The sequence below is a fragment of the Panthera pardus genome, unplaced genomic scaffold (genome assembly GCF_024362965.1).
Source record: "Panthera pardus isolate Hobbes unplaced genomic scaffold, ASM2436296v1 HiC_scaffold_27, whole genome shotgun sequence".
Taxonomy (NCBI): domain Eukaryota; kingdom Metazoa; phylum Chordata; class Mammalia; order Carnivora; family Felidae; genus Panthera; species Panthera pardus.
Genome location: NW_026526843.1, coordinates 56,529,124 through 56,551,605, shown reverse-complemented (window position 1 = coordinate 56,551,605; position 22,482 = coordinate 56,529,124). Strand labels below are relative to the sequence as shown.

The following is a 22,482-nucleotide window of genomic DNA, read 5'->3' as shown; positions in this document are numbered from 1 at the left end:
GTTAATTTAATACTGCTAGATATTACTGGGTTATTTTTAGAAATATTCACTATTATAAATCATAATGAAGTACATGTCATTGTATATGCATCTTTGTGCTATTGGTCCATTACAATGCTATCCTAGAAGGGAAAGTGTTTGATTTTTGATATTTTCAAAGTACTGTCCAAGACTTCCGGTTTCCCCACAACCTCACCAACATTTTACATTATCTTTTTGTAGTGTTTACTAGCCTAGGAGTTAATATAAGGTATATAATTGCTATTTTCATTTGAATTTCTATGGTTACTGTATTAATTAATAAAATCACTTCCTATTAACTTTACTCATTTTTATATTGAGATATTTGTCTTTTTAAATTGATACAATGGAATACTGCTTGGCAATGAGAAAGAATGAAATCTGGCCATTTGCAGCAACATGGATGGAACTGGAGGGTGTTATGCTGAGTGAAATAAGCCAGGCAGAGAAAGACAGATACCATATGTTTTCACTCATATGTGTATCTTGAGAAACTTAACAGAAGACCATGGGGTTGGGGAAGGGGAAAAAAAGTTACAGAGAGGGAGGGAGGCAAACCATAAGAGACTCTTAAGGACTGAGAACAAACTAAGGGTAGATGGGGGTGGAGGAGAGGGGAAAATGGATGATGGGCAGGAAGGAGGGATGTTGGGATGAGCACTGGGTGTTGTATGGAAACCAATCTGACAATAAATTATATTAATAAATAAATAAATAAAATAAAAATAAAAGCAATTTTCTACTAGAGACAGCAACACTTTGTCACAAGTTGCAAATATTTTTCCCACTTTGTCATTAATTCATGGTAGTTATTTCCCTCTTTATACTTTACATACCAAATAACATTTTTTTTAATGTTTATTTATTTTTGAGACAGAGACAGAGCATGAGCAGGGGGGGTATAGAGAGAGGGAGACACAGAATCCGAAGCAGGCTTCAGGCTCTGAGCTGTCAGCACAGAGCCCAATGCGGGGCTGGAACCCACCAACCACGAGGTCATGACCTGAGCCATAGTCGGACGCTCAACCAACAGAGCCACTCAGGCGCCCCACATACCAAATTTTATATAGTGAGTGTATATTATTTTTATAAATGAAAAAAAAATATCATTAATAAAAATAATGTAAGGGGTTGGCATTTAGTATTTGATTACAAAATATGCACTTTTATATAAGTGATTTGTTGTAACAATCTAGTATTATACTGAATTATGATTATGCAATAAGAAATATGTAATAAGAAATATTACATTCCCTAATGTGATCAGCAAACTTCATAATTATTTCAAAATACATACCATACTATAAACTACCAAAACACTTTAATCTATTATGAATTAAAGAAAAAATAAGTAAGTGAAAACATTAAATCAACTAGCCTTGCACAAACATGGTGCAGGGTATACTTGGTTAACTTTTAGGTGATTTGTTTTTGAAGACCACAAAAATTACTCAGTTCTTAATGTTTATACAATCTACATTAAAGTTTCTATAATACTATAAATAACTTTTTTTAAATTTTTTTGTTTATTTTTTGAGAAACAGCAAGCCACGGGTGGGAGCAGAGAGAGAGGGAGAGATAAATCCCAAACAGGCTCCATACTGTCAGTGCCAAGCCTGACATGGGGCTTGAACTCACGAACAGTGAGAGCATGACCGAAGTTGAAACCAAGAGTCGGGCGCTTAACCAACTGAACCACCCAGGCACCCCTAGAATACCATAAATAAAAGCTAACATGTATTGGATCCTCACTATGTGTTTACATATATATTGGCTTCTTTGATTATTTTCCTAATTGTATAAATAAAAACACTGATGTTCAGAAATATTAGGTAGCTTATAGAAGGATATCCTGTCAGCAAGTGGCAGGGGAAGGATTCAAAATAAATTTCACTTGACCTCAAAGCACATTCTCCTTCCACTATGGCAAGAAACTCCTGAAATTTTCATCTTTCTTGGCCATTTTACTTTTATAATTAGTATTTTTCTAACAAGGAAAGTATTCCAGAGATGTAGATGCTCTACTTTGCTTCACATGAGGCTGTCGGATTTTTAAACTCACTATTATTTAGTTTTACTGAATAGCAGAGGTGTAAACTACAAGCAGAATGACAAATATAAATATCAAAGGAGAATGAAAAGGATTTAGAGTAGAAAAATGAAGGGATTTAAAGTATATACTCAAAAGAAATATTTAAATAGAAACATTTTTGGACAAATATAATTTCAGTGTATGGTTCAAAAAGGTGAATTTTACAAATGTTAAAAATAAGTTACTGTGTGGCTTTTTAAGTATGAAAAGTGTGCATATGAAGAATTATGCATTTGTTCATAATTTTTACAAAAATTTATAAGAATTACATTTTAAGTCTTTCAGTGGGAAAGCATAGTGAATTTGTAAAATTTAAATTCAAGAACTATTACATCTGGAAGGCAGCTCTGGGCAATATTTCTAAGAAAACAAATGTTCTCATTACTATAAATACCTTAATACAGGAAGTTTAAGAATGATCTTAGTGTATTGCAAATTTATGGCTTATTTTAATAGTTTTACTGTTCATTATATATATTATACATAGAAATATGTACATACACCATATACAGTTGCGTATAGAGTTTATTAGATATTTATATTATGAACCCCTCGAAAAAGTAAAATGTAGTAGAATATCATGTGCATATGAAGATTAGCTAGCTAACAAACTCACTTGTCAAGAACACAGCCAACATAGATATCACAAGATACATGTACCTTACTAAAAGCACAACCCTTGCCCTTAAAACACACTTTCTTCTATTTTATACATGATTTCACCAAATCTAGTATTCTAATATATAGCAAATTAGAAATTAAAAAAAGTGGGCAGAACATTGGTATAGAGATTGCAATTAGAGGCAACTTGATGCCACCAAAACTAAGAATGCCCATGAAATTTTGCTCACCAAAAATAAGAAAGAACATAAAAGAATTAATGTGAGAAATAATTAAATGCTTTGGGGTACTTTAGTGAAGAAGAAAATCACCCCATATAGCTTACCATGTAGTGAGCAGTATTATTTTATACCACAGTACAATAATTCATTTCCATAATGAAACTCTGGGTCAAAAAGTAAGGTTTCATATTTTCAATATTTTCCATTGAAGTTAAAGTAGGAAAGTGTATACTTAAGAAATATTTTTAAAATTCTGAAAATAAATTTATTGCCTGAGCATTCCCAATAACTGAATTAAATTTTACTTAAAGTTATTCAGTTACAGGATACAAAATTTACCAATGCTTATAGGCTATAAATTATTCTCATTCAAAATGACTCATTGGAGAAAGAGAAAATAATGGATCAAACAAAACTGATATGATGAGAATTTGGGAAAACTAACAAAACAATACTACAGAAAGAACAAAAGAATGAAAGAAAGGAAGGAAGGAAGGTGAAAGAAAGAAGAAAGAAGAAAGAAAGAAAGAAAGAAAGAAAGAAAGAAAGAAAGAAAGAAAGAAAGAAAAAGACATTAGGTCACCAATTCTTGGTGTCCATAAAATTCTCTTTCAGTTCTCTCTTTGAAATTCACGGTCTCCAAACGGGTTTTTTTTGTTTGTTTGTTTTTGTTTTTTTCTACATACCTCCTTCTTTGGTTTCCCTGTTCCATTACTCTACTATTTATTTTTTGCATGGACCTAACCTTTTAAGTTCATTTTACATTGGGATCAGGTTCTTAGTACTATGGGATTTGAGGGGTTTTTTGAGGAAAACACAACAAATACTATATTAAAAATAATAAAGAAAAGTCTCTTTCAAGTAGAATATTGGAGTAAGATATTGAAGGCAGGGGAGGTCATGGAATGATGAGTCTATAAACAACTTCTTTCTCCTCAGATGGGAAAAAGCAACCAAAATTGTGTTGGAATTTAGATTAGGAAGACTAAATTTCTGTACAATTTACACTCTTCTAGACAAAAAGAATCTGTTTTACACAATTACTTAAAACTTAATATTTTACTTGTAAGCTTACAATCTAGGAATTTACTTCTCTCATTCTCATTGTTTTAGATTCCATACCATTTGGAGCATAAATATAAATCTTTGTATTTCAGCACTCTCAATATACAAGTACAATCAAATAAGTTATTAGAGGAAGATTGCAATAACAAATTGGAAATATGAAAGGTAACATAGTCCACAAAGCAGCTGTTTGAGAAGGCTTTTCACTTTAAAGTAATGATAAAATAGAAGGAAAAAAGGAAAAAGTTACTCCAAGAAAAAAAAAAATGAGTTTATACTTATAAAATGCAATCTCATCAATCTGAAATATTACCCATTTATCCTTTCTAAGGCAATTAAACATTTTTCTCTGAGGTTTACTAAAGGGAAATAAAGATTTGAATTTACTAAAAGGACAACCTTGACCTTAAAACATACTTTCTCTCAGGGTGCCTCGATGGCTCAGTTAAGCGTCAGACTTCTGCCTAGGTCATGATCTCATAGTTCCTGAGTTCCAGCCCTGTTTTGTGCTCTCTGCTGACAGCTCAGACCCCGGAGCCTGTTTCACATTCTGTGTCTGGGTCTCTTTCTCTGCCCTTCCCCCACTCATTCTCTGTCTCTCTCTGTCTCTCTCTCAAAAATAAATATTTTTAAAAAATTAATAAAAAACATACTTTCTCTCATTTTATACACAATTTTACCAAATCTGGTACAAAAAAACATTAAATAGTCTGGGGTTCTATCAAAGAAAATCAAGCTGTAAATTCAAGTAGGGAATTCAGAGCTACCAATAGGACTATTTCTAGTTCTTACAGAAATCAGAATAAGATGGTTGATCTCATCAGATAAAAAACAGCTATCCTGTGATATTTCCATCCTATAATTTAGGAGTTCAAAGGTGAATACATCTTCTAGTCGTTAAAAAAATAGATTTTCCAAAGAATTCTGCTTATCAAGAGATTTTTATCTTTAGGGTGTTTTGAAGGGTCCTCCAAAAGAAAAATGGACTTAAAAACAGGTGTGCTTTTCTTTGCCAAATTAGCTTAATGAATGACAAGAGATGGAAAGTTGCCAATCTTTGAATTCCTAAGGTATCTTTGAATTCCTACGTGTTTGTAGCATATTCAGACAAACATGAAAGGACCTATAGAATCTGTGACTAGTTCTGTTAGATTTATCCCTTGCCTCCTCTCTATCACCTTCTCATTGCCATTCACAGAAGTTTAGGGGCTCTGATTTATTTTATTTTATTTTATTTTGTATGCATTTCTTTTATTATAATTTTTTAATATTAAATTTATTGTCAAATTGGTTTCCATACAACACCCAGTGTTCATCCCAACAGGTGCCCTCTTCAATGCCCATCGCCCACTTTCCCCTCCCTCCCACCCCCCATCAACCCTCAGCTTATCAGTTTTTAAGAGTCTCTTATGGTTTGGCTCCCTCCCTCTCTAACTTTTTTTTTTTCCTTCCCCTCCCCCATGGTCTTCCGTTAAGTTTCTCAGGATCCACATAAGAGTGAAAACATATGGTATCTGTCTTTCTCTGTATGACTTATTTCACTTAGCTTAACACTCTCCGGTTCCATCCATGGGGCTCTGATTTTTACAACTGAATAACAATGGTTGTGATAATGGAAAATTTCCTCCCTGAGATTTCTTGTTCCTTACGCATTAGGTAATCCATTAAAATGCATGTATTTTACTTAGAAAAAAGGGGGCGGTATTCATTAAAAAGGCCAGGTTTTCCTAAAAAGACAAAAATGCTGAAATTAAAAATGCCTAATGACAAACCTTCTCTACTGCGTCACCACAACAACTGTTATTGTTACGGGCTAACAGCTAGTTAATAAAGCTAAAGTACTGACATTTTCAGCTGTGAAAAAAGGGCCTGATGAAAAAAATTCAAGTACACGAAGAAAATATGCTAGGTACACAATAGTCCCTTGGTAGATGCCTGTTTTACTGATACCATTTTGGTGGGTTATGTCCAGATTAATTCTGGGATTAAAGCAGGCATAGGATGAACAAGTAATCTTAAATGTATTCATTAGCTCAAAGGACTGGGATTTTTTTAGAGGTATGTTTACAATGCAAAAGTTTTAGTGTTCTCAAGGTGTTTACAGAAACACATACTAAATGATTACTTCTTTTTTTTTAAAGTAGTATTTTTACACCAGGAAAATGAAACTGTTTATAAAGTTAATGACTTCACTCTATGAAGCAATTATCACTTACAATAAAAAGCTATAAATTCAAGAGTTAAGACCTCAATACTTACCCTGACTACACTGAAGTCCAGCTTAGTCTCCTGTGCACACTGTAATATGAGCTGAAAGCAATTTTTACTTTGATTTGTCATTCCATTTTCGTAATAACGCTGTAAAATCCTTTGTTGTTCTACAGTAAATACAGAACGCAGATTCATCTAAAAATAAAAGAAGATACTCTGAAAATTGGAATAAAAATTGGGTATACGCAAAATTTGTATGCTTTTGTTTTTTTGATAAAGTTTCAGTGCTTTGAAGCTGCAAGATTCATTTAAGTGAACTAATTCCCAGCAATGGGCAATAATTTGTGTGCTAAAGGGAGAAAGTTATAACAGAAAATTATATATAATGAAAACACTTATTAAATTTGTTCCTCAAAACTAACTTTAAGGAAAAAATAAAAGAAAGAGAGAGAGGAAAACCTTTATCTAGTTAGTGTCAGTCCATGGGGAAATAAAGGTTCTTTCAAAGAAATAAATATTTATGTCTAGTAAAGACAGAAATGGTGGTGCCCATACATTCATGGTCAATTATCAACAGAAACACTCACTGTTCTTTGTCAAACAAGGCATCTGACATATGTCTTACAACCAGAAACTATGGTCTGAAACAAAGGGGTGCTTTTATTTTTCCTCTTTCTTGAATAAAGGGGTTCATTTTATATATTAAAACAGAACCTCTCTTTAAAAGCTTAAAAATAAACAAAGTGTTGGTGACTAAAAATATCTTTGCTTTAGGCAATACTAACAAAAATAATTATTTTTAATCATGATAGATTATAAATCAAAACTCAAAATCATGTGAATTTTACTAAAAACAAACCATCTAAAAACTACATACTTTTAATTAAATTGACACCATCATAATTATACAAGAGAAATGTTAATAATGCATTTTATCCTTCCTATAAATATGCAATGTGTTTAATATTAAGAGAAAACAACCTGTGAATCCCACAAATAAAAGGCAATGCAAACTCTTTTTTTTTTCTTTTAAAGAGGATGAATTCTAGTAGTGCATTTTATAAAGAACTCTTGTAATTACATTAAGGCAACTTCAGGTTCTTATTAAAAGTGGTCACACTGAAATTGTTATTCCTAAAAGTTTACAGAAAGAACATCCTTTCTAAGGAAATTTCCCCTTCAAAATTAGGAAAATAGCAACAACAAAAGCACTATAAGCCAAACCAAACAGAAATCATTCTAGTATACTGGATATGGAAACAATCTAGTAAATTGACATGTAAATAAAAATAATTTTCTTTCTTCTGGATATGTTGAACAATAAGGCAGTCTCACAAAGAAATTAAAAACAGTCATATAGGCATCTATTGCTATTTATATACCTGACTTTTTTCCATCTTCCTATCTAATGTTAAGAAATCTAATTAGATAAAATCAGATGTAGAGAGGACACAGGAAAGATGGAGTAGAGTTTCTCCCTGAAACTTTCAGGAACAACAACAACTCCACTAACTTTCTGAAGGGGATCTGATTCTGCAATGTAACCAAACTTTCAAGGATGTTTGGACCAGAGGGTAGTGATGGTATCCATCAAAGCAACATTTGCTATCATGGCTGTCAGCTTTCAGAGCAATGTGAAATTCCTTCTCCTAAATAATTCAGCTAGTCAGGAGAGGAACCAGAAGGTAGAGGGCAACTACCTAAAATATGTTAGCTGGTATGGATTTAGAAGCAAGGTATTTTGGAATGAGTTCTGAGGAGGGACATAAACTTCAATTCACTAATGTGTAATCAGGGTAATGGCTCTGATCCTTCTCTGAAGTGCTATAACCACAAAAATAAAAATTCCTAGAATGCAAGATATGGGTGATCCTCAAGTGTGATGATAACTGCTGTAAAATTTAGGCATGTTTTCCTATTGGCTGGCTACAACTGTTAAATTTACTCAAGTATGATATAAGCATTAAAAAGCATAGCAGGTTCTTCCTCATTTATACCAATAGCCAAATGTAGATCTGAGTACTAAACAGACTCCTGGAGTCTACAATTCTGCCAACAAACAATGCTATGACCCTTCTGGTTTTTCCCTTAAACTCATAGCAATAGCAAGAAGGCCACTTTGATCAGGAGATCTAATGTTTTTTCTTTCAAATTATAGGACATTCATTATTTATCACAACAACTAGATAAAGGCTTATCTGCAAAATAACTTGTCATAATCTTTATGTACCCTAGTTATCTTGGTCTATTAAGTGGCAAGATATTGAATGACTGCATAGCCAAAGTTACTAATCATTTACACAAAAATCAGGAAAAGAGTTGTAAAAACCTTCATTTTAAAAGTTGGATTCTTATTTATGTGCAAATAAAATGGCAAGCAACTGTCTTCGTGGAAATTGAGGTCTGTTGGGTTGAAGTAGGGAGGGTAACTGAATTAAGGGATTAAATACTGAAATAACAAGTAATTTAGCTTTACCCCAGGATTTCCTAATCTAATACTCTGCAATGTGCCACTCACTCAGCAAATGCCAGCCCATAGGAATGAGATGACCTGTATTCTACATTTAGCTCCACTGTGGACTATTAAGTAAATCACTTAATTTCTATGAGCCTCTATTACCTAGTTTGTAAAATGCTAGAATATATGACATGTTCTACCTACCAGTCTGGGTTTTTACAAATAATTTACAATATGTAAATTCATTTTCTTAAGTTGTAAAACATGTTACAGTTGTAACATATTTATATTTTTAAGTATGAGTGGCCCCTTCAACTTATTTATCATATTCAGGTATGGGATTTCTCAGGTTGCTCTCAGCTTTATGATTCAGTTGTTTAATGAAGATCCTTAGCCATTGAAAGGATTATGCTCAATACCTTCTATTCAAAGAAGCAGAGCAATGAGTAAAATGTTTTAAATTTATTGCTTCAGGAGTACTTGAAAAATGAATCTTCTAAGAATGAATTCCCTTTAGCAGTTCCTCATTGCTTAGGCCATATTTTCACATGGAAACATCTCAGATGAATTGCTACATAACATTGTCCTTACATATCTGATTTCATATATAAAGCCAGCTCTAATAATGCCCTAATAATGTCTTAACTGGTTAAATCATTTGAAAAGTACTAAAAAATTTTACTGATAAGTAATCATTCTCAGAAAACTGATTCTAAAGATGGATTGAGTCCATAACATCATCACCAAGTCAAATATAACACATTCTTTCCAACATTAAAATTAGAATTTTAGATAAGCCACTGATTTTTTTGTTTGTTTGCAAAGAGTTCTGCCTGGGTTAATAAAACACTTTGAATGTCTTTAATTTGGCCAATATGTCTCTATTAGCATTGTTCTTCTTATTCATTATTATTATTATTCACTTTTAAATTTATATATAGTAAATTTCACTCTTTTTGATATACAGTTTTAAGAGTTAAGACAAACATATGCAGTAATGAAACCACCACCACAACCAAGATACAAAACAGATCCCTCACTCCAAAAAAAAAAAAGCTCCCTTATACTGCTTCTTTATAAATAATTCTCCAGCCACCCCAGCCCCAGCAGCAACTAATCTGGTTCTATAATAATAACTTTTGAAGAATGCTATATAAATGGAATAATAGAGTATGTATTCCTCTTAGACTAATATCTTCCACTTAGCATAATGCATTTGAGATTTATCTGTGTTGTATCAGTAGTTTTCTCCTTTTTATTGCAGAGTAGTATTACATTGCATGAAATGTACCACAGTTTATCCATTCATCCACTGGAGGACATTTGAGATATTCCAAGTTCTTGGCTATTATTAATAAAGTCAATAAAAACATTTGTATACAGGTTTTTGTCTGCAAATGTCTTTCCATTTCTCTTGAATAAATACCTAGGAGTGGGATTTCATATGATAAGTATATGTTTAACTTTATAAAAAACTACTAAACAGTTTTCAAAAGTGACTGTAAAACTTTGCTTTTCACACCAGTATTCTATGTGTTTCAGTTTTTTCACATACTCACCAGCATTTATTGTCATTAGATATTTTAAAAATTAAATACAACTGCACTTATAATCCAGCAATTTCATTACTAGGCATTTACCCAAATAATACAAAAATACTAATGAAGGGATACATACACGCCCATGTTTATAGCAGTATTATCTACAATATCCAAATTATGGATCAGTCCATCGACTGATGAATGGATAAAAAGGTTGTGGTATAAATATTCAATAGAATATTACTCAACCACAAAAAGGAATTAAATCTTGCCATATGCAATGACATAGATGGAGCAAGTGAGTATTATGTTGAGCAAAATAAGTCAGTCAGAGAAACACAAATACCACATGACTTCACTCATATGTGAAACTTAAGAAACAAAATAAATAAGCCAAGGCTAAAAAAAAGAGAGGGAGGCAAACCAAGAAACTATAGAGAGTTCTATATAGTTAGAGAGTAGTATAGTTAAGAGAGTTCTCTTAACTATAGAGAACAAACTGATAGTTAACCGAGAGGAGGTGGGTGGCAGGCTGGGTAAAACAGGTGATGGGGATTAGGAAGTGCACTGGTGATGAGCACCAGGTGTCATATGAAGTGTTGAATCACTAAATTATACATGTGAAACTAATATTACACTGCAGTTCAACAGGAGTTTAAATAAAAACTTAAAAAAATAACAAATAAATAAATAAAAATTACCCATTCTAATAGGTGTATAATCATATGTTATTATTGTGGTTTTAATTTGTATTTCCCTAGTGAGTAATGAATTTAAGCATTTTTAATATGCTTATTTTCCATCTACATATCTACTTTGTAGAACTATCCAAATATTTTGCAAATTTTTAATTGGATTTTTTTCTATTTTTTACTGAGTTTTTAGGAATCATTACATATTCTACATACAAGTCTTTTGTCAGAAATATGATTTGTAAACATTTTCTCCCTGCTAGTAGCTTGTCCATATTTTATTAAAATAAATTGTATTTCAAAAAAAATATTGTGAATTTCACAGTAAAGTTTTTTAATCTTGATGAAGCCCAATTTATCACTGTTTTTTTTTTCTTTTACAGATTGTGCTTTTGTTTTTAGTGTTATATCTGATAAACCTTTGTCTAGCACAAGGTCACAGAAATTGTTCCCATGTTTTCTTCTAGCAGTTTCATATTTTTCCATTTCACAATTAGGTTTATGGTCCGTTTTGAGATCACCTTTGTAGAGGTGTGAAGTACAGGTCAGTTTTGTGAGCTTTTTTTTCTGGCTATGGATATTTAATTATTCCAGCACCATTATTTGAAGAAAATTTTTATTGAATTGCTTTTTCATCTTTGTCAAAAATCAATGGACTATATATATCTGTGGGTCTATTTTGGGACAATCTTTTCTGTTCCATTGATCTATGTGTCCATTCTTTCATCAAAACCACACTGTCTTAATTATTGTAGCTTTACAGTGAGTCTTTTTTAATTTAAGCAGAGCTGACATATTAGTTTCAAGTGTACAACGATTCAACAATTACATACATTATAAAATGCTTACCACAAGAAGTGTAGTAAACATGTGTCATCACACACTTATCACAATATTATTTACTATAATCCCTAAGCTATACTTTTCAGCCACATGCCTTATTTATTTTATAACTGGAAGTTTGTACTTACTTCCTTTCACTCATTTTGCCTGTCGCCCATCCTCCTCCCCTCTGGTAACCACTAGTTTGTTCTCAATATTTATGAGTCCTTTCTAATTTTATTGTTGTTGTTTGTTAATTTGTTTTGTTTTTTAGATTCTACATATAAGTGAAATTATGGCATTTGTCTATCTCAGTCTGATGTATTTCACTTAACATAATATGTTCTAGGTCCATCCATGTTTTCACAAATGACAAGATTTAATTATTTTTATGGCTGAGTAATATTCCATTGTGTATATATACTACATCTTCTTTATTTATTCATCTATCAATGATACTTGGGTCACTTCCATATCTAGCCACAGCAATCAGGGAAGAAAAAGTAATAAAAGACATCCACAGTGGTAAAGAAGAAGCTAAAATGCCACTATTTGCAGACAGTATAATATTATACATATAAAACTCTAAAGAATCCACAAAAAACTACTGTAAGTAACAAATGAATTCAAATTGCATGATACAAAATTAATATCCATAAATGGACTGCATTTCTATATACTAATAACAAAGTAGCAGAAAGAGAAATTAAGAAAACAATTTCATTTACAATTGCCCCAAAAGAATAAAATACCTAGGAATAAACTTATCCGAGGAAGTGAAGGATCTGCACTCAGAAAACTATAAAGCACATATGAAAGAAACTGAAGGGGGAGGCACGTGGGTGGCTCAGTCGGTTAAGCAACCAACTTCAGCTCATGTCATGATCTCACAGTCTGTGAGTTTGAGCCCCACATAGGGCTGTGTGCTGGCAGTTCAGAGCCTGGAGCCTGCTTTGGATTGTGTGTCTCCCTTTCTCTCTGCCCCTCCCCACTCGCACTCTGTCTCTTTCTGTCTCTCGAAAATGAATAAATGTTAAAAAATAAATAAGAAGAACCTAAAGGGGACACAAACAAATGGACATATTCCATTCTCATTGATTGGAAGAACTAATATTGCTAAAATGTTTATATTACCCAAAGAAATCTACAGATTCAATAAAATCCCTATCAAAATACCAATAGAGTTTTCTGCAGACCTATAATAAATAGTACTAAAATTTTTATGGAACCTCAGAGACCCTGAACAGCCAAAGCAACCTTAAGAAATAACAATAATGGTGAAGCTATCACAATTCCATATTTCAAGGTATAGAACAAAGCTGTAGTCATCAAAATAGTATGGAACAGAAACAAATAAATAAATGAAACAAAATATAGAGCCCCAAAATAAACTCACACTTATGTGGTCTATTAATCTATGATAAAAGAGGAAAGAATATATATTAAGGAAAAGAGAGTCTCTTCAATAAATGGTTATGGGAAATCTGGACAGCTACATGCAAAAGAATAAAACTGGACCACTTTCTTACACTTTACACAAAATAAACTAAAAAAAAAAAATAAAAATAAAGAACTAAATGGGAGACATGAAACCATAAAAATCCTAGAAGAGAACATAGGAAGTAATGTCTTTGACACTGGCAGTGGCAATACTTTTCTAGACATGTTCTCCATGCAAAGGAAACAAAAGGAAAAACATATTACTGGGATCACATAAGAATAAAAGTTTTTGCACAATGAAGGAAAACATCAATAAAACAAAAACGCGCCTTACTGAATGGGAGAAGATATTTGCAAATGATATATCCAATAGGGGATTAATATCCAAAATACATAAATAACTTATACAACTCAACACCAATAAAACAAATATTCCTCCAGTTGCTTTTAATATTTTATTTTTTCTCTAGTATGTATTCAAGTTGACTAACTTTTTCTTCTGCTGTGGTTAATCTGCTGTCAAAAACATCCAGTGCATTTGTCATTTTATGTACTTTATTTTGTCTCTAGAATTCAATTTGGATCTTTTAATAAATCATTTTCTTTTGCATCAGGCTTGTGCTTTCCTCTACCTTCTTTTTTTATTTAAATTTTATTTAACATACCATGAAATATTGGTTTCAGGAGTGGAATTCAGTGATTCATCACTTACATACAACACCCAGTGTCATCACAATTGCCCTCCTTAATACCCAACATGCATCTAGCCCATCCCCTGCCCACATCCCCTCCATCAACCCTCAGTTTGTTCTCTATGGTTTTTGCCCTCCTTCCACCCATAGTTTGTTCTCTATCATTAAGGGTCTCATGTGGTTTGTTTTCCTTTCTTCTCTTCCCCCTACATTCCCATATGCTGATTTGTTTTGTTTCTTAAATTCCACATGATTGAAATCATATGGTATTTGTCTTTCTCTGATTGACCTATTTCAGTTACCATAATACATTCTAGCTCAATCCACATCATTGCAAATGGCAAGATTTCACTCTTTTTGATGGCTGAGTAATATTCCATTGTTTATGTGTGTGTGTGTGTGTGTGTGTACCATATATACATATATGTGGTATACATATATACCACATCTTCACATCTTCTTTATCCATTCATCAGTTGATAGACATTTGTTTAGGCTCTCTCCATAGTTTGGCTATTGTTGATAATGCTGCTATAAACATTGGGGATGCATGTACCCCTTTCCTGGCTACCTATTTGAACATAGAGAATACAGTTATCACAGATGTTTAAATATTCTTCTTTACTAATTCTATAATCTATTATTTTCATTCTGTTTTATACATGCCTTTTCACCACACTAAACCTCTATTTACTATTGCTTGCCAGGCATAGTAGTTTTTCATTTATTGGTAGATATTGTGCAGTTTCTTATTGGGTACTGGATGTTTTTGTATTCTTTAAATAATTTTGGGCTTTTTTTCTGGGATATATTTATGTTACTTGAAATTTTTTTTTTCTTTTAAGGTTTCATTATGTTAGGCACGTCAAGAATTGCCTATAGTTCAGAGCTAATTTGTCCCATTACTGAGTCAATATCCTTTTTAGGACCTGCCTAGGTGCTCCATAAATATGAGGTTTTCCAGTCTGGCTGTTGAAACATAAACACTTTTGGGTCCTATGTGAGCCCTGAGAACTGTTTGCTTTTTCTTTACTAGTGGTTCTTACCTTGTCTTCAATATTTTCTTAACACACTAGAGTTGATCAGTATTTACCCAAAGACTTGAGAGGTCCCTGTACAAATCTCCATAACTTTCTCAATGTGCAGTTTTCATCTGTCTGTGAGCTTTCTCCTCTCCATTATTCTGTCCCTTTGTCTTTCCTTAACTTTGTCCCCTTAACTCAGAGAGACTTCCAGCCTGTTTGGCTTCACTTTCCTTTTGTTGTGATCTGGACATTTTCTCCAGGCAGTGAGTTGAGACACTCATAGGCTAGTTTTATTTCCCTTCTCTCAATAATAATGGTCTGGTGCTGTCTTTTGTTGAATAGCTGAAATCCAATGTTTCATATATATATATATATATATATATATATATATATATATATATATATATTTGTTTTAGATATTTAAGATAAGAGTGTAAATTCTATTCCTGTTACTTCACCATAGCCATAAGCAGAGATTCAAGTGGCCTTTAGGAGTGGTGGAGTGTGAATGCTATGTTATGAATCAGGATATATCTATGTAGTTAACCTCTTGGACTCACTTTCTTCATCTGAAAAACGGGGTTATAAAACCTTTCCTACTCTTCTTCACTCCACTTGCATTCTGTCTCAAAATGAATAAGTTTCAAAAAAATAAAAATAAAATAAGTTAAAAATACACTACAAGAAAAAAATTACAGACCAATATCCTTGATGAGCACAGATGCAAAAAATCCTCAACAAAATATTACAAACCAAATTCAGAAATACATTAAAAGGACCATTCACCATAATCAAGTGGCATCTATTCCATGGATGCAAGGATAGTTCATAACACTGTGATACAATACATTAACAAAATGAAGGATAAAAATCATGATAATCTCAACAGTATAATGCAGAAAAAACATTTGATCAAATTCAGCATCCATTTATGATAAAAATTCTTAATAAAGTGCGTATGGAAAAAACACACCTCAACATAATAAAAGCCACATATGGCAATTCCACAGCTAACATCATACAATAGTAAAAAGCTGATAACATCATCCTCAATGGGGAAAAACTGAGAGCATTTTTCCCTGAGATCAGGAACATGACAGGGATGTCCACTCTCACCGCTGTTCTTTAACATAGTGTTGGAAGTGCTAGCATCAGCAATCAGACAACAAAAGGAAATTAAAGGCATCAAAATTGCCAAAGATGAAGTTAAGCTTTCACTTTTTGCAGATGACATGATATTATACATGGAAAATCCGATAGACTCCACCAGAAGTCTGCTAGAACTGATCCATGAATTCAGCAAAGTTGCAGGATACAAAATCAATGTACAGAAATCAGTTGCATTCTTATACACTAATAATGAAGCAACAGAAAGACAAATGAAGAAACTGATCCCATTCACAATTGCACCAAGAAGCATAAAATACCTAGGAATAAATCTAACCAAAGATGTAAAAGATCTGTATGATGAAAACTATAGAAAGCTTATGAAGGAAATTGAAGAAGATATAAAGAAATGGAAAAACATTCTGTGCTCATGTATCGAAAGAATAAATATTGTCAAAATATCAATACTACCCAAAGCTATCTACACATTCAATGCAATCCCAATCAAAATTGCACCAGCATTCTTCTCGATAGTAGAACAAGCAATCCTAAAATTCATATGGAACCACAAAAGGCCCCGAATAGCCAAAGTAATTTTGAAGAAGAAGACCAAAGCAGGAGGCATCACAATCCCAGAATTTAGTCTCTACTACAAAGCTGTAGTCATCAAGACAGCATGGTATTGGTACAAAAACAGACACATAGACCAATGGAATAGAATAGAAACCCCAGAACTAGACCCACAAACGTATGACCAACTAATCTTTGACAAAGCAGGAAAGAACATCCAATGGAACAAAGACAGTCTCTTTAACAAATGGTGCTGGGACTACTGGACAGCAACATGCAGAAGGTTGAAACTAGACCACTTTCTCACACCATCCACAGAAATAAACTCAAAATGGATACAGGACCTGAATGTGAGACAGGAAACCATCAAAACCTTAGAGGAGAAAGCAGGAAAAGACCTCTCTGACCTCAGCTGTAGCAATTTCTTACTTGACACATCCCCAAAGGCAAGGGAATTAAAAGCAAAAATGAACTACTGGGACCTTATGAAGGTAAAAAGCTTCTGCACAGCAAAGGAAACAACCAACAAAACTAAAAGGCAACCAACAGAATGGGAACAGATATTTGCAAATGACATATCGGACAAAGGGGCTAGTATCCAAAATCTATAGAGTTCACCAAACTCCACACCCAAAAAACAAATAACCCAGTGAAGAAATGGGCAGAAAACATGAATAGACACTTCTCTAAAGAAGACATCCAGATGGCCAACAGGCACATGAAAAGATGCTCAACGTCGCTCCTCATCAGGGAAATACAAATCAAAACCACACTCAGGTATCACCTCACACCAGTCAGAGTGGCCAAAATGAAGAAATCAGGAGACTATAGACGCTGGAGAGGATGTGGAGAAATGGGAACCCTCTTGCACTGTTGCTGGGAATGCAAATTGGTGCAACCACTCTGGAAAACAGTGTGGAGGTTCCTCAAAAAATTAAAAATAGACCTACCCTATAACCCAGCAATAGCACTGCTAGGAATTTACCCAAGGGATACAGAAGTACTGATGCATAGGGGCACTTGTACCCCAATGTTTATAGCAGCACTCTCAACAATAGCCAAATTATGGAAAGAGCCTAAATGTCCATCAACTGATGAATGGATAAAAAAAAATTGTGGTTTATGTACACAATGGAGTACTACATGGCAATGAGAAAGAATGAAATATGGCCCTTTGTAGCAACATGGATGGAACTGGAGAGTGTTATGCTAAGTGAAATAAGCCATACAGAGAAAGACAGATACAATATGGTTTCACTCTTATGTGATCCTGAGAAACTTAACAGAAACCCGTGGGGGAGGGGAAGAAAAAAAATAGAGGTTAGAGTGGGAGAGAGCCAAAGCATAAGAGAGCTCTTAAAAACTGAGAACAAACTGAGGGTTGATGGGGGTTGGGAGGGAGGGGTGGGTGGGTGGGTGATGGGTATTGAGGAGGGCACCTTTTGGGATGAGCACTGGGTGTTGTATGGAAACCAATTTGACAATAAACTTAATATATTGAAAAAAACGCTGAAAGCTTTTTCTCTTAGATGAGGGACAACACAAGGGTGTCTACTCTCACCACTTTTATTCAACACAGTGCTGGAAGTGCTAGCCACAGTAGTCAAACAAAAAAATGTAATAAAAGGCATCCAAATTGGTAAGAAATAAGTAAAACTGCTACTATTTGTACATGGCATGATACTATACATAGAAAACTCTGAGGATTCCACCAAAGATTATTAGAACTAATAAATGAAGTCAGTGAAGTTGCAAGACACAAAATTCATATACAGAAATATGTTGCATCTGTATACACTAATAATAGTAGAAAAAAAATTAAGAAAACAATCCCAGTTGCAATTGCATAAAAATATTAAAATGTGTAAATGTAAATTTAACAAGTAGGTAAATGACCTATACTCTAAAAACTATAAAACATGGACAAAAGAAATTGAAGATAACATAAATAAATGGAACAATATAACATACTCATGGAATGGAAGAATTAGCATTATTAAAATGTTCATGTTATCCAAAATAATCTACAGATTAAATGCAATCCCTAGTAAAAATCACAATAGTATTTTTCACAGAACTGTAACAAAAAATCCTAAAATTTGTATGGAACCACAAGACACCCTGGATAACCAAAGTGATATTGAGAGAAAACAAACCTGGAGGTATCACAGTCCCTGATTTCAAACTATACAACAAAACTACATATAGTAATCAAAACAGTATGGTACTGGCACAAAAACAGACACATAGATTAGTGGAATAGAATTTAAAGCCCACAAATAAACCCATATTTATATGGTCAAATAATCCATGACAAAGAAAGAATGTATTTGGGGGAAAAACAGTCTCAATATATGGCTTTGGGAAACTGGACAGCTACATTCAAAAGAATAAAACTGGGGCAGATCCTTACACCATACACACACAAAAAAACTCGAATTAAATATCTAAATGTAATACCTGAAACCATAAAATTTCTAAAAGAAAATATAGGTAGTAAACTCATGGATCTTGACCTTAGCAATATTTTTCTAATATATGTCTCCCCATGTAAGGGAAACGAAAAATTAAACTACATCAAAGTAAAAAAATTTGCATAGTGAAGGAAACCATAAGAAAATGAAAAGACATCCTACTGAATGGGAGAAGGTATATACTAATGATATATCTGATAAGCAGTCAAAATCCAAAATATATAAAGATCTTAACACTAAAAGCAAAATTAATCTGATTAAAAATGGGCAGAGAACATGATTAGACTTTTTTCTTTTTTTTAAGTTTATTTATTTTGAGCAACACTGAGAGTGCAAGTGGGGGAAGGGAAGAGAGAGGGAGAGAGAGAAGATCTCAAGCATGCTCCATGCTGCCAGTGCAGAGCCCAGTGTGGGGCTTGAACTCACAAAACCCCAAAACTGTGATCTAAATCAAAGCCAAGAATCAGACGCTTAACATACTGAACCACCCAGGCACCCCAAGGACTTTTTTTCAAAGACTTACAGATTGTCAACAGACACATGAAAAAATCCTCAATATCATTAATCATCAGAGAAATACAAATCAAAAACATAATGAGATATCACCTCATACCAGTCAGAATGGCCAGTATCAAAAAGACAAGAAATAAGTGTTGGCAAGGATGTGGAGAAAAGAAAATCATCCAAATCTGTTAGTGGGAATGTAATTTGATGCAGCCTCTGTACACTATGGAGATTTCTCAAAAAACTACAAATGGAAGTATCATATGATGCTGTAATTCCACTATTCTTTTCTGAAGAAAACAAAACAAACAAACAAACAAAATACTAATTCAAAAAGATAACCGCACCCTTGTGTTTACTGCAACATTATTTACAATAGCCAAGATATTGAAACAACCTAAATTTCCATCAGTAAATGAATGTATAAGGAAGATGTGGTATAATATATATAATGATGTGGTATAATATACATAATGAAATATTACTTGGCTATAAATAAGAATGAAATCTTGAAATAAGACAGAAAAAGACAAATACCATATAACTTCAGTTACATGTAGAATAAAAACAAATAAATTAACAGAAAAACAACAACAAAATACAGGAGAACTCTTGATTTTGGCTCAGGACATGATGCAGGGTCATGGGATCGAGCTCCACGTCAAGCTCTGCATGGAGTGAGGAGCCTGCTTAACACTCTCTCTCTCTCCCTCTGCCCCTGCTTGCACTCTCTCTCAAATAAAAAAAAAAAGTTTAAAAAGTCAGTCAGAAATAAAAATTCAATAACAGATTGAAAACAGACTTGATAAATGAGCATAAAGATAGAATAAACAGAGAATAAGTGATAGACAAGATAAAATAATGGAGACTAATAAAGCTGAATAAAAGAGAAAAAAATAATTATGGAACACAAAAAATAGACTCAGATAACTCAGTGATCCCATAAAATATGGTAACATTTATATTATAGGAGTACCAGAAGAAGAAGAGAGAGAAAAAGGAGTGGAAAATTTATTTGAAGAAATAAATAGTTGAAAACTTTCCTAATCTGGTGAAGGAATGAGATATCCATTTCCAGGAGGAACAGAGAACTCCCATCAAAATTTTAAAAAGCTGGCCAACACCAAGATATATTATAATTAAATTTGCTAAATATAATGATAAATTAAAAAATGTTAAAAAACAGGGGCACCTGGGTGGCTCAGTCAGTTGAGCCTCCAGCTTCGGCTCAGGCCATGATCTCCCAGTTCATGAGTTTGAGCCCCTCGTCGGGCTCTGAGCTGAAAGATCAGAGTCTGGAGCTTGCTTCCGATTCTGTGGCTCCATCTCTCTCTGCTCCTCCCCCACTCGTGCTCTGTCTCTCTCTCTCTTTCTCAAAAATAAATAAACATCAAAAATTTTTTTTAAAATGTTAAAAATATCAAGACAAAAGAAATCCGTAACTTATGAGGGAAGACCCATAAACGTAGCTGCAGATCTCTCAGCAGAAACTTGGCAAGCCAGAAAGGAGGGGCATGATATATTCAATGTGCTGAATGGGAAAAATCTGCAGCCGAGAATAGTCTATCCACCAAGGCTATCATTCAGAATATGAAAGACAAAAAGATTCTGAGACAAACAAAACTTAAAAGGAGTTCGTGGTCACTAAGTGAGCCCTACAAGAAACATTAAAGGAAACTCTTTTTGAGTGGAAAGACCAAACTGATAAAGACAAAAAAGGCTCAGAGAAAATACAGAAACAATGACAAAACAAGTAATACAATGTCAGTAAATTCATATCTATTAATAATTACTCTGGGGGTGCTTGGGTGGCTCAATCAGTTAAATGCCTGACTCTTGATCATGATCTCACCGTTCATGAGATCCAGCAGCACGTTGGGCTCTGAGACAGTGCAAAGCCTGCCTGGGATTCTCTCTTTCTGTCTCTTTCTCTCTTTCATGATAATAAAAAAAAATTTAAAAATTACTATTCTGAATGTAAATAGACTAAATGACCCAGTCAAAAGATCTGGGGTGTCAGAATGGATAAAAATACAAGACCCATCTATATGCTGCCTACATGAGACTCGTTTTAGACCTAAGACTCCTGCAGATTGAATGTGAGGAGATGGAGAAACATTTATTCTACAAATAGGTGTCAAAAGAAAGTTGGAGTAGCAATAATTACATCACACAAGATAGACTTTAAGACAAAGACTGTAACAAAAGATGAAGGGCACTGTCTCATAACAATGGGGACTATCCAATAAGAAGATCTAATAATTGTAAATATTTATTCCACAACATGGAAGTACCCAAATACATTTAAAAAAATTAATAACAAACATAAAGAAACTCGATAATAATACAATAATAGTATGGGACTTTAATAACCCATTTACACCAATGCACAGATCATCTAAACAGAAAATCAACAAGAAAACAATGTTTGAATAAGACACTGGACAAGATGGACTTAACAGATATATTCAGAACATTTCATCCCAAAGCAGCAGAATACACATTCTTTTCAAATGCACAAGGGACATTCTCAGAATAGCTCACATACTAAGTCATAAATCAGGCCTCACCAAGTACAAAAAGACTGAGATCATACCATGCATATTTTCAGAGGACAATGCTATGAAACTTGAAGGCAACTACAGGAAAAATAATGAAAAGACCACAAATACATGGAAGTTGAACAACATGCTACTAAACAATGAATGCATCAACCAGGAAATCAAAGAATAAATCTAAAACTACATTGAAAAAAATGAAAAGGAAAACACAACAGTCCAAAACCTTTGGGATGCAGCAAAAGTGGTCATAAGAGGGAAGTATACAGCAAATACAGTGCTACCTGAAGAAGCAAGAAATATTTCATATAAACAACCTAACCTTACACCTAAAGGAGGTAGAAAAAGAACAACAAATGAAACCTAGA

At 33.4% G+C, this 22,482-nt stretch overlaps 1 protein-coding gene across 3 annotated transcripts in view; it reads right to left on the bottom strand.

Moving 5' to 3' along the window:
* HDX (highly divergent homeobox) overlaps positions 1–22,482 on the bottom strand; it is a 170,044-nt gene that overhangs the window by 131,168 nt on the left and 16,394 nt on the right. For all 3 annotated transcript variants that reach the window (XM_019429493.2, XM_019429492.2, XM_053891449.1), the window contains exon 2: positions 6,280–6,426. In XM_019429493.2, the coding sequence (XP_019285038.1) occupies positions 6,280–6,426 (147 nt within the window). The remainder of the gene's footprint in view (positions 1–6,279; positions 6,427–22,482) is intronic.